Genomic DNA, 15,916 nt, shown 5'->3' on the forward strand with positions numbered 1-15,916 from the left:
AAATTAGATAGCTGACTGCACTTAATGCATCGTCCTTGCTTGTTCTTCTGTGGGTTTACTGAGTTGGCAAACTGGGTTAATTGTGCATTAGCGCCACTAACTGATAATGTTCATAAACTGCAAGGAAACCAAATGTGAATAGTGACGAATGATACCAAATTATCTGATTTCAGATTTTTGTTCGTATCTCAACACAAAAAAAATACCTTTCCAAATGCAACTTCAATGCATCACAGTGAGCCAATCCAGAGTTTGATGAAGTGATGCCATCTACCGAAGGAAACAACAACATATCCTCTTGTATGAACGATGATGCCAATATTTGACACAAATAGAAGCAAATAGTTCGTAACTTCTTACAGATCATTTTAATAAATGAAGCTGTCAAATGGAGGGGGGAGGGGGGAGTGGTGAGCGTCAGAACAGGCCGGAGACGCTCTAAGTGAGCAAACAACAGTGATGCTAAACTGGAATGAGAAAAGTACTGTAAAAGCAACATAAAAAAGGACAAGAGGGAACTAAGAGAATGGAACAGCAGGGTAGATGCAGTAGTTTGTGCAACAGCATAAACAGTTTTAAGAATATACAAGTGTTACTTCCACAAATCAGCGTGGTGCTCATTCACATTTTAAAACAGTTAACATGTTTTGAATGCACAAATGACAAACGTTCAGCATGTTTCCCTGTTACAGTGAAGAGAAGTCTTGAATGAACAAATAAAGTTGTGTGGCTGCTTCATTGTTCAACGGCAACATCAAGAACAGTTATGCAAAACTTCTAATTACTTTTCCAGCTTTATCGTTGCATATGGCAAGCCTTTTTGAGCATTTATTTCTGCATCCTTTAGGTCCATGTAAAAGTACTATGTCCTTACTATTAAGACAATTCAGCGCACTAGAATATCCAATAAATGCTCAAACTGCTTTTGAATTGTCTCACTAGTAATGACAAAAAGTGTTTCTAGAAAATGGACCTTAAAACGGACATCAAGGATATGAATTCATGCTCAAACAGCTTTCCACAGTTCCATCGACGGGTTGAGGACGAAGCAAGACTCCATTAGGGGATGAAGAGATCATGACGAAAGCATCAAAATTGAAGGTTTTCAAATAAATAAATAGCTCCAAAGAAGACTTGCACTATACATTCCTTCTCTGGGTGGTGGAAATAATCATAAAATTCTTCTTTATAAAAGAAACATACAATTTTGTACATGTATTTACAAACAGAACCAAAAAAAAAAAAAAAAAGACAGGAGGGAGAAAGCAAAGGCATTAAGTGTTTTGTTTCTCTTTCTCACACATCCTTCAAGTCTTACATTCAAAGGGGGTTCAGTTCAGTAGTCCGTTTTCAGGGAGCGTCGCTTCCTGGGCCAGCCCAAGTCCCTGAGTTGCTGCTTCTTCTTCTTCTTCTTTTGAATTACACTGTATTGTTTTCTATTTTAGCCGCAAAGATCTCAGCCGGAGTCTGACTCACTGGTGTCCGAGGACGAGGACGATGAGGAGGAGGAAGAAGAGGACGAGTCTGAGCTGGAGCTGCTGCCGCTGAGGCGCGAGGGCTGCGTGTGGGCCTCGGCAGGGCCGGCCTTCTCCGCTGACAAAAGTCGTACACGACACATACAATTAGGATGCTGTGTTTTCACTGTCTAGTTCCATGTACAAGATATTTTACATGCTTTCAATGTTTTAACCAACTCTATGTACCTTATCGAACAACATATTGAATGCTTATACACCTAACGTACCATGTACATTTTAAATGTCTATAGTGAACTAATTTAATGAACCATATTTACAACACAATTCATGTTCTATGAATCAAACGTATCATATTTACATCATATTTATAAACTGACCTGTCATGTACCATAGTTACGTCATTTCTTGTGTATACACTTGCATATTGAATGGTTTATACACCGCTAATGTACCATATCGTCACGGTCAGATTTCATATTTTTTTCATATAATCTATCTGCCCGAAAGTGACGACATTGCGTTCTGCACACTCCAATGTTTAGTGACAAACATAAGAATCAAATGCCCTTCCAAAAGTAAAAAAAAAACCCTCTCAATATAGCATAACCCTGGCGTCGGGCCAAAACCTTGTACCTCCAAAATAGTCACTTTTCAGGAAACCTAAAAAATGGCACGTTTGTTCAACCATTAGCATTGTGTCATGAAAGAGAGCAAGCCATTTTCAACACTTTAGATTGGTCAATAATGTGTAAAACTAACACCCAGGTGTGTGGACTGACCAATATTATAGATTTTTGAAAAAATATGAAATTCACCAAAATATGACTTATGAGGTTTTGGCCCGACGCCAACGATATTTAATATTATACACAAATATAGTTTATTGACATGAATATCTATTCATATATAAAATAGCATATTTGACTCATACCTAGTGGTCTGTAGGTGTATGTAGCATCTCCATATCATACTTAATGTTCAGTATTATATTGACACGCTATTTGAGATCCTGACCTTTGGGTTTTGCCGGCTTCTTGGCCGAGTTCAGCTGCCCGCTGACGTCCTGCAGCCTCCGCTCCAGCTCCAGACGCTTCTCCAGGGTCAGCTCCTCTTTGGACTTCAACACGCCGCCTTTCTTCAATGCTAGCGAGAGTACAAAAGCACAAGAACAGCGGCCGTCAGGAAAAGAGGTGGCAAAAGTAATCATATTTTTAAAAGCAATTATTTGACAGATTATCCCGCCGATTAATTTCAGCCTTTGTGGTCTGTCAATGATCATCTCATCCATCTTATTTTGGCTCTGGTTTCATCTAACTGCTGTCATTCGTCACACAGGAGCTCATTTAAAAACTGATATATGGGGTAGACACATTTTGGATTTTACAAACAGACGGGGAAACATGAACTGCATCAGTCACACGGCGTGTAAAGCTTGACGCACAAAATTAAATATGTCGCGCGCGCACCAACTTGAAAACTCATGTTAGTCATTTCCATCATGACTCAGACAAAAAAAGGAAAATAAACCAGACTACCCTTTTTTTTTTTTTTTTTTAGCCAAGGATTTATGGCCGCGATCTTGTAGTTGTGGACAAAGCAGGGACGGGGTTCTTCAAGAAGGATCCCTTTTTTAAACCACATTGTGCCGTTCAGTTTTGTTTGTGCAACGTCATCTAATTAACAGTGTTCTGTGCTCTTGTTTTATAGCTTTCATTGACTATATTTTAGAGGTGCAACACTTAATCAACAGCTAATAAATTATCAAATGAACTGATAATTATTCTGCTTTTAATTTGGAAAACAATAAATCAACCTTTTTGCCTATTTGACATTACAGGCCAAATCAGTAACTGGACCGTAATTAACTTATATTTGTGGATTTTCTCCACTGTGAGTTTGAAGTAATGTTTTTGTCTAAAGTGGCGGAAGTTAAAACTTTTTGATTCATTTCATCGATTAATTGACATGCATCGATTGAATTGAATAAATAATCAACAGGTGAATCAATCATCAAAATCATTGCAGCCCTTCTGTATGCAGAGCAGTATGCTTTTGTTTTTTGAAACGTACACTAAAAGTAGGCTAGTTAGGATTTAATGTCACGGCGAAATCATTCCATCAATTCATTCTCGCATATCCTGATTAGGGCGGCGGGTGAGCCGGAGCCGATCCCAGCTGACTTTGGATGTACACCATGGACGTGACCTTTACGGGTTCTATAAATTCCACAAAAAAAAAAAAAAAGGGTACAAATGAAGTTGTTGTATGTACCTAGGTCGGTGTAGGGCTTGCGCGGCTTCTTCCGCAGACACGTCATGACGTAGCGCTCCAGTTCCTTCAACGTGGACGGCTTGAGCGTCTCGAAGTCGATCTCGATCTCCTCAGGGTTGGTGTCGCGCAGCGAGGGCTCCCGCGACTGGATGATGTGCACCACGCGGCCCAGTTTCTCACCCGGCAGCTTGTTGATGTCCAGGCTCAGCTGCCGCTTCTCGTCGTACGTCATGGGCACGATCTCCTCCTCTTCCTCAGAGTCGTAGTGCGGAAGCATGGCAGACGGCAGCGGTGGGTAGAACGACTTCTTGGCGCTCCTAGAGGGAGGTTCAAGCCAACATTAAATCAGGCCACAACGCTAAATCCAAACAAATCTCGCGTGTCGGCAGGATGGTGATACAATAGCTATACACTATATTTGCAGATTTTATGTAATTGCTTTTGTTTTTTAAATATACAGTTAAAAGGCCAATTTTGTAGTACCACACAGAGAATATATCCCTGTAAGTATTGTGGTATGTTGTTTGTATCTGTTGCCGCTCCGTATCTGTTGAAGTAGCTGTTGTTTCAAGATTTAGAATGATCGTAACACCTATGCTAATTTCTGTTAGCCTCTCTATGAAGTTTGGCATTTTATGTGAACATAAAGCTAGTAAAAGTTGGCTGGACAAAATGCTGTGTTTTTGTTGAACTTTCTAGTGTTGTAATATACAATGTTTAATTCTATTTTTGTTGCATGAGTCAATTTTACAGTAAACTTCAAGTGGGAGTGACAGCTCAAGAGCTTGAAAAGACCACGCTTTGCTTCTTATTGGGAGAACTGCTCGAGCAACTCTTCAAAATGATGACATAGAAATTTATTCACAGTGAGAGTAGAGTTAAGGAATACTGTGTTTCAAGCATGTGGAGTGTGATTTTTTTTTCCACTTTATTAAAAAGAAGGTGAAAAAAGCACTGAAATGTCGGACGTGCCATCAAAAGTTTTAAGGTCAAATTAAGTTCACCTATCCAGAAATTTCATCTGCAAGCCTGTCAATTTTTGGGGGAGCAGTTTTGACAGCGTAGCAGTAAAAATGCTGGAGAGTTTAGATTTCATATTGCAATCCCAGGTCCGAGTCGTAACCTTTTATCGATGATTTTGGAACTTTTCGCATACTGTATTTGGCCAAAACGGATCAAACATTGTGTTTTGGTGTGTCCGTGTGTTACTAACTTGCTGCTCTTGCTACTCTTCTTGGTCTGGCTCTTCTTGGTCTGCGAAGTGCCGGCTCTCGACGCCTTGTTCTTGAGTATTTTAGTGGGCATGGTCCACTCCTCGGAGCCCGCTCGGCTCTTGACTCCACGGCTGCGCTTATCGGGCTTCCTGCGCTTCTTCTTCTCCTTCTTGTCCTTCTTCTCGCGCTTCTTCTTGGGCTTGACAATGGGGCCCTGGGAGAGCGCAGTCAGCTGCTCGTGCACGGCTCGAAGCTGTAGGGAGAGAAAAATTACTAACTGCAAAAACATAACGAGCACCACTGCCACCTATGATTTAAGTAATTGAAGGGCCTTACCTGCGTGCATACCTGGTCCTGCAGCTCGGCCAGCCGGTGAGCTCGCTCCTCCTCGCTGTCTGAGCTGGGGCTGCTCTCGCTCTCCTCGCTCTCGCTGCTGGGCTCACTTTCGGACGTGGATGAGGAAGAGGATGACGAGGACGACGATGATGAGGAGGAGGATGTCGGGTGGCCGCTGAGGGACATGGTGGCATGGTCCAGCTGCGGTTCGTCTGGCATTTTTGCGAAGCTGAACTCAAACACGTCCTGCAAAATGACACACACAGACCAGAGTAATAAATACATTGAATCGTGGGGGAGCTGTGATTAAATTTGAAAGTCTGCCTAGCAACAAGTGATGGCATGCAAAGAGACAGTACCATACTTCAATTTTCCTGCAAAAGGGAACCTCCACATATGGAACGAATTTCATTCCATGAAGCGGCTTTACAAAATGAGAAGTTCTTTCTGTGATGATGTCACACATACCCCCCCAAAAAAGACCACAAGAATACATTTGTGGAGTTAATTAGATGCTGACTGACATGACGCTTCACATCACAAACGGCGATGGATCAAACAACAATTTTACTTTATTTTGTTGGGGCGTCTGAACTTTGGAGGTTCCACTGTATGTCGTCTATACATCCAAAGTAAGCCTTCCACAGGATGGTTGTCATATTGCGCAATGTGACTCAGGGGAGCACCGGGGCTCACCTGCAGCTTGCGGGCCATGCCCACCACATCGTGGTCGGGCGGGTTGTACTTGTAGCAGTTGGAGAACATGAGGCGCACGTCTCCGGCAAACTGCTGCGCGTCACGGTACTCGCGGCCGTCCATCTTCCTCTGCCGGCAGAGTGGCATGGTTTTCAACGAGGTTTAGGGAGGGTGGCAAAAAAGGCATAACGACAGCCCATGACCATGAACAGGATGAGTGGGAAGGGAAATGGATGGAACAGGGGAAGAAAAAAAATAATAATAATAATGCTCCACAATAAAGTCATGTATGTATTTTTTTGGTCTTTTTTTTCCTGTCTCATTTTCTACATAAACTGGAATTTTGCAGATTCAGTGCTGCACAAATTTATTAGAACAGCACACCCTGAATGGTTTAACAGAAAATATGGACCAAAGTTAGAAATGTCCCTCTTTTAAAAGATTTTCTTTTTCAAACTGAAATCACTCTTTACCATAATTGAACAATAGTTGTACAATTTTTTGCTTGGACTTTGGAGTGAAATTTCAGGATCAAGCTAAAATGCAATATAGGTATAACCTTTACTGAACTAAATTTGACCTAGCATAAACTGTTGAACGTACATGTTCATCTGCTCAATGTTTCATAATTATTGCACAACTTCCTGTTCTTTAATAAGGACCTGAATGGAAAAATTCCCAACAGGTGTTTGATCGATCAATGGACCAATACATTTCCAAGGATGTTTACTTCTGTGCCTTTCTGTGACGCTTCCAGTCTCTGTAGGTGTCCTTGCATCTCTGAACCTGTGACACTCAAGCTCAGTAGCTACTTTGCAAACCTACAAACAGGATGCTCTCAGGTCGATGTTTCCACGGACCTCATTGTGTCATTGCAATACAGAGAGACTAGTAGAGTCACAGAAAGACATACAAGTGGACTTCCTTGGAATTCAAGGTAAAAAAAAAAAGTTGTGTATAAAGTACAAAAACACTTAGCAGTTGCACATGTGCATTCAAAAGTTTAAAAAGGTCAAATTAAGGTCACCTGTAAAAGTTTACCCATTCACTGCCAGATATTTTCTGACCCTATTTTACCCTAACGTTTGATAAATTTGAAAAAAATATAAATACGTTCCTGGGATTGAATGGCTGGACTGTGAAAAGACAAATAAATACGTCAATGGCAGTGACTGAGTTAAATGCATTTAAGTTGAAATTTATATCCAAGTAGCCCTAACTTTTTGTGCACGACAAAATAACTGAAATTGTGTTTATGTGATAAGAGGATGACTATAGTATAGTCATAACCACTCTGTGGGATTATAGTTGGCATGCAAACAAATGGAGCGTGACAACTGTAGTAGTAGACTCATTGTAAACAACAAGCAAGGAGCGCTGCGTGTCACCTTGATGGTGCTGAGGTCCATAGGACACTTGATGATGTCGTGATAGTCGTGCAGGCCGAGCTCGGCGGCGTCCACGGGTTTGTAGAAGGGCCAAGCGTAGGCGGCGTGCTTCTTGGATAGCATGTCCTTGAGCAGCCCGCTGCAGTAACGCATGGGTGGACTCAGCTTGCCCTTGCGCGAGGGCTGCAGCTGCACACAGTCAGGCAGGTCCTTCTTGGGTGGCTTGATGGGGCGCCCGCTGCCCACGCGCCGCCCCACCACCGACATCATGGGCTGCAGCAGCACGGGTCCGCCGGGGCTGCGGACCAGGCCCATGCCGGGCGGCGTCTCCAGGGTCATGCCGCCAATGCAGGAGATGGCGTTCATGGGGGAGTCGTGGACCTGTCCGCCGTGGCCTCCTTTGCCCAATCCCACCAAGTGTCCCTCCGCCGAAATGCCCACCGTCAAGCCCATGGTGGACGGAGTGGTGGTGTCCGCCTTGCGTTTAACGCCCTTTTTCTAACCCCCCCAAAAAAACAACAACAAAACACCATTGAACGTCGCCATGGAAACCGAAACAGACTCTTCTTGTCGTTGCTGTGAATTATGTGTCTTAAAACGTTCATGCCTCCCGGGCTCTGAAGCAATGAGCCACTTGAAACGTACATTGGACACAGTCCAAACAATTGGGAAGCGTAAATTCAGACTTCGAACAATCTTACGAGACGTCATCGCAGTGAGTAACTTATTAACAGCGCTTGCTTTTTCCTGATGCCACCGCAGAAGTGCACCCACCTCCTTCCAGGATGAAAATAAAATCTGGAGAAACTCTCTTCCAAAGATGAGTGATAATCTCCCTGTCTCATTGTTGCATCTCGCACGTCATTAAAGAACACAATGTATTGCTCTAACATTTGACTAATGTTGATTACTTACACTTATATGACAGATGCAATGTTACTTCAAATATTGGCTGTAAAGTTGAAGTTTTTTTTTTTTTAATGGCGGCAGTATGACCCTGGTGCAGGTTATTTGTATTTGTAATGGGAAAACCGGTTTCCAAATTGGGACCTTAAGATTTTCCACTGTACTAAACTTATTCACTGCAGTCCATTTTCAAAGCAGAGTTCCCCTTATTGCGAGCTATTTTAGAGCCTTTTGACTGATCTTTCAAGACCCGCAGAATATTGTGTTGTGTGATAATATAAGCACCGAACCAATCAAATGAAGGTGGGGGGACGCCCCTCTTTCATCAGAGAAAAAAAAGTTTGGTACTAACTTTTTCTGTTATTTAGTAATCAGCAGTAGAACATGGGTTAGTTTCACCATAAACACCAGTTTTCTGACCAAAAAATAGAGCAAATAAGCTTTCGGTGAAAAAAAAAAAAAGACGTCAAACAGAATAGTGAATTTGACACTAATAAATTTTGCTTGACTGACACCTTGAACTATACAACAAAAACAAACCTTAGAAAGGGTTTTGATAGCAAAATCATTTATTTGGATGTAAAAACTATGAAACGCGCCGTGAGTGACACTGACTGCATGGAGCATGCTGATTACATGCCGTTCATCATTCACTCCTTGAACTGCATCATTTTTTTCTCACGATCATGACACACACTTTATACTTCAAACTGCAACACATGCTCTGATAATACCATAAATATACATACTCTGTTCGAGTGTGAGGCGCCTAAACTTGTCTGGCTTCCAACGTGTTGGCATTTCTCAATGACAAGCCGAGATTCACCTCATATTCGTGGTTCTGCATTCACAAATTAATCTTATCTATTATACTGGTGAACTTGTTTTTATCCTAAATTATTTTTTAATTTTTGTGGCAAAGCACTGTGCAATATATCAAATACTTACTGTAATATAACATCCCTTTAGTCGAGACAACAAACTGTTACTGCGCAATCACGCCAGAAAAGAAATTTCAAACTAGTTGTGTGTGAAGGCAATAGTTCCGCCTACACACTTGCTTATGCAATCACAAATCGAACAGCAGCCGTGTTATGTTGGTGACTGACAGTCAGAGGTGCTACGATGCTGTACGTTCCCCCCCCCATGCTTCATTTTAAGTTCCCTTTTAAGAGCCTACCCTAAATTTTGGAAATAACCCATTGACTACAGTGGAAGTTTCCACGTTCGAAATTTTCCCCAAAATGTTGCAACCGTACCTTGGTGGTGGGCTGCGTGGGAGGCAGGCCCATGATGGTGGCCGGCGGTAAGCTCTTAGTCAGCACCGTCTGCGGCGAACTGGCCGGCACGGACTCGCCTGTGTCAGAGGAGGACGGCGAGTAGGCCGACTGCGACACTGCCGGCACCTGCTGCGCCCGCATGGCTGCCGGACACACACAGGAGGACGGCGTTGGTCAGCACCGCGACAGCGGGGGCAGTGGGCCCACTCAGAGTCACGGGCCGGGGCGACACTCACGGCTCGTCCTGCGGCCGCGTCCCTGGCTGCTCTTCCTGCGGGGGGCGGGAGCAGGGAACTCCACCTCCTCCTCGGGCATCTGCGCCACCTTCTGGAGGAAGATCTTCTCCAGGGACTGGGCCATCAGCACGATGTCATCAGTTGGCTAGAAGGCAGCATGCATGAACATTAAGATAATACAAAAAACCCCACAAAAAAACAACAAAAAAAACACAAAAAAAGAAGAATCCTTTTCGGCCCACATCATGTGACATAGCAAACAGGCGAGAATAAGAAGAGACCTTGGATATTTTGAAATGCAGCTGGCTACGATTGCTTGCCTTTTTCAATGTACCCGAGCATTTCAGAGACAGTGACCCTTCAAACTTTCCTCTCAAGCCACAAGTACATAAGCAATTATCAACATATAAGCGGTACGGATAATGGATGGATGGGTGGATATTTGTAAAACACTAGCTAAGCTTTTTTTTTTAATGTGTTGCAGTTATCTGGGCTGGGCACTTGGAACCTTTTATGCCGCTCCGTCCTCCATCATCTGTCCGTCACCTGGGTACCCTTCCGTCCTTATCCCTCAGTCCTTATTCATAAAAATTATCGTCCTCCGACCCAGTCTGTCCTCGTCCTTTTAAAGTGATTGCGTCCTTACGTTAGCCCCCCGCCCACCCCAAAAATTTTTTTAAAAAGAAAAACGTCAATTCATGACACCACAGAAGAGATACTAACGGCAGAGGTTTGTTTAAAGCTCATTAGCTGGCTAATTTAATATTCAAATTCGCTTACCTTGTGGGCACCCACTTCTGGGTTAACGGTTTGACCAACCGCTTGCCAGCCCACGTATGTGTCTGAGTAGACGAAGTGAGCGAGTCGAGAGTTGTAATGTAACTGCTTTATTTAACAGCGGTCATTGTTTATATGTCAATTGTAGCGGACGTGAGAGAGGTCACTCTCTGATCGGATTGGCGGAGACGCCCGGTCCATTGGTCAGCCCTTCAGTGCTGGCTCAGCTGCTTGCGCTTGTCGTACTAGTAGAACTCGTGCTGCATCTCCTGTTGAAAAATCTCCTGTGCAGTCGGGTAACTAGTGGCGCGTTTAAAATGTTTGGAGGCAATTTTTGTCGTTTGCCCATTTCGCTGAGTAGGCTGAGATGAACTTCGAGTGCATCGCGACCACGTCACATGCATGAGGGACGATTAGTGGGCCGGACTAAAATCCACCTCCGCCCTTGCTTGGTCCGTCTCTTTTTTGAAAACTAGTCGCCCCCTGTCCTTCGTCCCAAAAATGGGCGACCGTCTGGGACGGACCGTTCTGCCCCCGAGACGGAATGCCCGGCTCTGCAAATGTACATATTAAAAACAGCTATGTAAGGCATGTTTGACCCTTCATCCATTAGCATGACATTAAACTGCTGAGGCACACCTTGTTGTAGATGTAGCAATTGGTGAACATGGTGTTGAAGTCCTGGATGCACTCGCTAGCAGAGCGGTAGAAGTTGTTCTCCAGGCGCTTCTTGATGGTTCCCATGTCCATGGGCTGCTTGATTATCTTGTGGTAGTCCTGCCACAGTGTGAAGAGAGGTGACATTTACATGGCGTTTCTCTTAAGATGCATAAACAAGCTTTTAGGACGTCTCGAGGGAGAGGCATTAATATTCCTGTCCTAAAAGACAACAACAGCGAGGCCAATTGCTTGATTTTTGTTCTAGACTGAAGACATTTTTCATCATCAATGAGACAAGAGATCAACAGTTTGGCTTTTATTACCAGTTATCAACACCAAATCTTTAAGGCAGCAAAAGTATTGGAACAGCGTGAAGAAGGATGAGGACATTTCAAAGAGGTAGAAATAACTCTGGCCAATTTTTGCACAATCGCTTTGATTGCTCTCTCAAATGTTTTTCACAGAGGGAGCTCTCTGGTTTTCATGTTGGTTGCACCTTTAAATGAAAATGTTGTCTTCTTGGGCAAAATCCAAATCAGTCACTCACATACAGATTCTAAAATTATTAGGGCGTGATTAAGAGGCAAGTAGACTGTAAGGCTGGATTGGCACGAAGCCCCATCTGGTGCCAGGATATGAGGAAAAAAATATTTGCTAATCTGTTCCCTCAATTAACTAATCTGTTCCCACAGTTTAGTAATATGTATCCACGGTTTACTAATCGGCTCCCTCAGGTTAGCACGTTGATAAGAAACGAACACACAGAAAGAAGAAAAGATTGCGTGACGTCATGTTGAATGGATACTGTTTTGATAGCTCTCTGCGATTAAACTGTCAATAAAGTGAATAAAAAAAAAATAATAGGTGAATCTTGAATATACTATACCACACCGACCAACCCCGACTGTTTGGAACAGGAAGCTCAGTGGCAGCTGGCCGCTGTGACAATTTTTTTAGCTTGTACAAGACAGCCAGCTGCTAATATGCAAATGTCAACATCAGCTCAAAACTGTTGCCATACAATTTAATCTCTGTAAGCAGTGTTTAAAACATGTCCCATACTTTTGAGGAAACAGGCAAAATGACCAAGCTTCTCCTGTGTTCCAATCCTGATATAACATTGGACAGTAGGGCTGCACAATATATCGAAAAAAATATCAATATTGCGATATTGGCCCACACAATATGCATATCACAAAGACATGCAATAAGTTTCTTATGGAATTGTATGCTTTTATTTGAATTTGACCAGTAAGACACAAACTTAAATGTGCATCGTCATCCAGTAGTTGAACATTATCTAGGGTAATTACAATTAATTAGCTAAGAAAACACTGAGTTTGCTGATTTTGCTGCATGAAAAAAAAAACAATTCTTTCATTAAAGAATACAAAATTAATTTCTTTAGGTACATGTTGAATATTGCAACAATAACAATATCACTATATTTAACATTTATATTGCATATCGCAGGTTTTTCCAATATCGTGCAGCCCTATAGGACAGTCAAGCAACTTGAAGAAGTTCACCCAGAAAGTTGGGTCGAACTGACCCAAGGTGCGGGTCTGTCCATTTTTTAACCCAAATTAGATTATTTTTGAACCAGCTGTTTTAAGAGTGCATAGCCAATCCAGACGTAAACACCTGCAATCTCTGGTCTCATATTAATCTTTTCATACTCGGGCAAAAACAAAGGATTTGGCCTCATTGTTCCAATACTTTTGGAGGAGAGTGTACAATTGGAATTCTCACGGGCAAATTGAGCCTGTGCGCGTCCACCGGCTCATGGAAGGGCCATGCGAAGTGATGTTTCCAAAGGCACTTGAGCAGGGTCTTCTGGAGGTACTGCAGCTGGTTAGTGGCGCGGCCCTGTCGAGAAGGGTCCCTGACGGCAGGCTGCGGCGGAGCGGGCGGACCCGGCGGCATGGTGTGCGGCAGCGAGGGGCTCTCAAAGTCCTCATAGAGCAGAGAGGGCTTGCGGATACGCTTGCCCGTGCTTGTGTGTGGGTCCATTGTGCCGCAGGACAGCCCCACCGCAGAGCTGTAGTGGAGAGCAGCAGAAAGACATGCACACGCTTGGGATAAAGTCAGCTGGAGAAACAAGCACGCATTTGAACAGATGACCAAAAAAAAAAAAAAAAGACACTGAAATGAATAGCACTGGTAATTACCCAAAATATTTCTATGTTTTTGTGATGGTTAATATTTCTATGTAAAACAGTTCAGACAGGCTCTTGAAGCCAAATTATATTGTAATGTTAAGTATTACAAATACTAATAGACTAATTGTCAGCTGGGAAATAGTATGGCTCGTTTTAGTTGTGTTAAAGCAAATGTAATGAAACCACCCAATGGGTGATTTTTGTCTGGATTTGTCACTCCAAACGACCCCTCTTTAAATATATCAATAATAATACCGTCTATATTAAATTGTATCTTTTGGCTGTAAGATGGCCATTTTTAGTCAATTGAAATACCATTAAACCTACATTTTTAATTCCTTATGTTCTTTTTGTGTCAAATAGCTATTATTAAAATCGGGTTTATCATCAACCAGGAAGCTATGAGAAGTAAAATGACTCACTTCTAAAAGCAACAAAAACTCAACAAATATCCCAAAATTGTCTGCCACAGCCATTGTCACTAGTCATCAAAGCATAGACCATTTTTTTGTTTTTGTTTGTTCGTTCAGGTTTAAGCTCTTTTTACATTTGTATGATAATAAAAAAAAGCTTGACATGTCTAAAATGTGAATTTGAAATGACCGTTTTATTGTCTATGTTTATTTACTTTAGGTCTGCAACTAACGATTATTTTAACAATTGATTAAACTGTCTATTATTTTGTCAATTAAATCGATGAATTGGATTAAAACCATTTTTTTAAAATTCCCATCCTTTTATTAAAGTACAGGACATGATTTCAAATTGACAGTGGAAAAATGCCAAAACAAAGAAAGTATGATTCAATTACTGGTTTGGTCATTCCATCAGAAGTGACCAATGCCATCATGAAATAGGAGTCAAGTGTCAATTTGCTACTGAAATAAAACAATGTGTATGAGTTTACAGTATTGTATTGGTTTTTTTTACAGTTTAACCCGAAAGTCTTTTTCGTTTGTAAGAGTTACAGTTGTTGTAATAGCAAGTTGGCAACAGAGTTTGGAATGAAATCCATAATTTGCAACATTTCATTGCTACAGCTTTAAACCACCCCGAACTTGCTAAAAATGTCGACAGCACAATCAAACCTGTTTAACCTTGTATTTGCTAGTATCATCATTAGGTACACTTCACCACAAAATTGGAATTTAGAAATGACAATTTTTGTAACATTGCTCAGTTTTGAATAGTGCCTGCACGTGTTCACGTGGGATGTCCGTTCCGCTTTCCATTTGAGTTTGTAAACATTGTCCCACAATGACAAGGACGGATTGTGGTGTACCATTATCACAAAATAAACCTTCTGAAATTATATTTACTACTTATTATTTCACACACAAAATGTCACATTGTTTAAATAAACTCAGGGAATTTAACGACAGCCCGCCTGTAAGTCCCCCATACAATATCTAGCATCACCAGCGAACGACAACGGCAAAGCAAACTGATATATAGCATTTAAAGTTGCAAACACTCAATCCGAGGGAATAAGGGAAATTAATACATGGGCTGTTCCTGGTTTGCCTCGGCGGGGCGACGAATGAATGGAGGGCGGCCGGCCGGTCGAGGACGGCAGGGTTAGCCAGGGGTCTGTCACTAGGTTGTCAACAATCCTCGCACCAAATCTCTCCGAAAAAGAGGCAATATAACGCCCTAATGACGGAGATGTCTTCGTACAATGCCACCAAGTTAATTAAGACAGCCGTCGCTAAGTAACAGTGACAGCTAGCTCGCTGAAAGAAGCTAAACGAGGATAGCTAGCAACGGTAACTAAGCACATTACTGTCACACCAAGGCTAATATTAGAGATGGAAATATTAACTAATAAACAAAAAATGCATATATTACCTTTCGTGGGGCGAACTGAGAGCCGCTTCCATCGGTTTGGGTGTTTTGCAGCTATCCAATTGGGGAGAAGGAAGAAAGAGAGGGGAAGGGGAAGAAAAAAAAAAAAAAAGATGCTTGCCCGCTGTCGTCACAGCGGGTGGGTGCGTAACGACCAGTTGCAGCTCCTCCACGAAATGGCGCCCAACCACTTCCGCTTAGGCCTATATATATATGCCAACGCGCTTCTAGAAAAACCACTTCCTGTCAGGTGGCCGGCCTCACCGCGCGTCGATTGGCTCGACATGGCGTATTTTCTATGTCACACAGCCCTGTAACTACATCATGGTTGACGTCAGCGTTAGCCACCGAGCTAACTCAGGAGTATCTGCCAAATTTGATTAATTTACTTTTAATAATGGCACAATTTCATATTCAGATATGTAAGGTCATGGGAAAGATTCCTAGCTTCACTGTTTTCATTAACAAATTCAAACATTATATCTTTTCAATTAATTAATTAATTAGATACTCTCTGAAACAGAAAGCAATTACAACTATTTCTGCTCGTGTTGAATCTAATGTTTTTATTTAAATAACTAATTGTCTTCTTGTATGGTATTTTATGTTTACCCCCTAGCATTGTTTTCTTTTTGTATGTGTGTGTTAAAATGCAAATTGTGTTCAA

General features: G+C 42.2%; 1 protein-coding gene across 3 annotated transcripts; it reads right to left on the reverse strand.

Annotated features, from left to right (window-relative positions):
* Positions 1-349: 349 nt before the first annotated feature.
* Positions 350-15,446, reverse strand: LOC147143373 (bromodomain-containing protein 2-like). Of its 3 annotated transcripts, XM_086038125.1 has the most exons (13): positions 15,253-15,446; positions 12,995-13,283; positions 11,222-11,359; positions 11,020-11,136; positions 9,806-9,950; positions 9,549-9,712; positions 7,384-7,881; positions 5,996-6,124; positions 5,300-5,545; positions 4,963-5,216; positions 3,750-4,066; positions 2,493-2,621; positions 350-1,593 (listed from the first exon to the last, which is right to left on the reverse strand). In XM_086038125.1, the coding sequence occupies exons 1-13, from the start codon at positions 15,282-15,284 to the stop codon at positions 1,457-1,459; spliced, it is 2,595 nt and encodes an 864-aa protein (XP_085894251.1). In that variant the 5' UTR covers positions 15,285-15,446; the 3' UTR covers positions 350-1,456. The 3 variants fall into 3 exon arrangements, with proteins under 3 accessions (XP_085894251.1, XP_085894252.1, XP_085894253.1); XM_086038126.1 differs by lacking the exon at positions 11,020-11,136; XM_086038127.1 differs by lacking the exon at positions 5,996-6,124.
* Positions 15,447-15,916: the final 470 nt, after the last annotated feature.

Source organism: Filicampus tigris, chromosome 8 (assembly GCF_054856515.1).
Source record: "Filicampus tigris isolate MCC_2025a chromosome 8, RoL_Ftig_1.0, whole genome shotgun sequence".
NCBI lineage: Eukaryota > Metazoa > Chordata > Actinopteri > Syngnathiformes > Syngnathidae > Filicampus > Filicampus tigris.

Excerpts from the sequence above, each read along its gene's own strand:
- LOC147143373 (XM_086038125.1), bottom strand. The coding sequence starts at position 15,284 with ATGGAAGCGGCTCTCAGTTCGCCCCACGAAAG. Across the intron at positions 5,546-5,995 it reads GCATGGCCCGCAAGCTGCAG|GACGTGTTTGAGTTCAGCTT; the intron begins GTGAGCCCCGGT and ends GTCATTTTGCAG. Across the intron at positions 5,217-5,299 it reads AGGACCAGGTATGCACGCAG|CTTCGAGCCGTGCACGAGCA; the intron begins GTAAGGCCCTTC and ends CTCTCCCTACAG.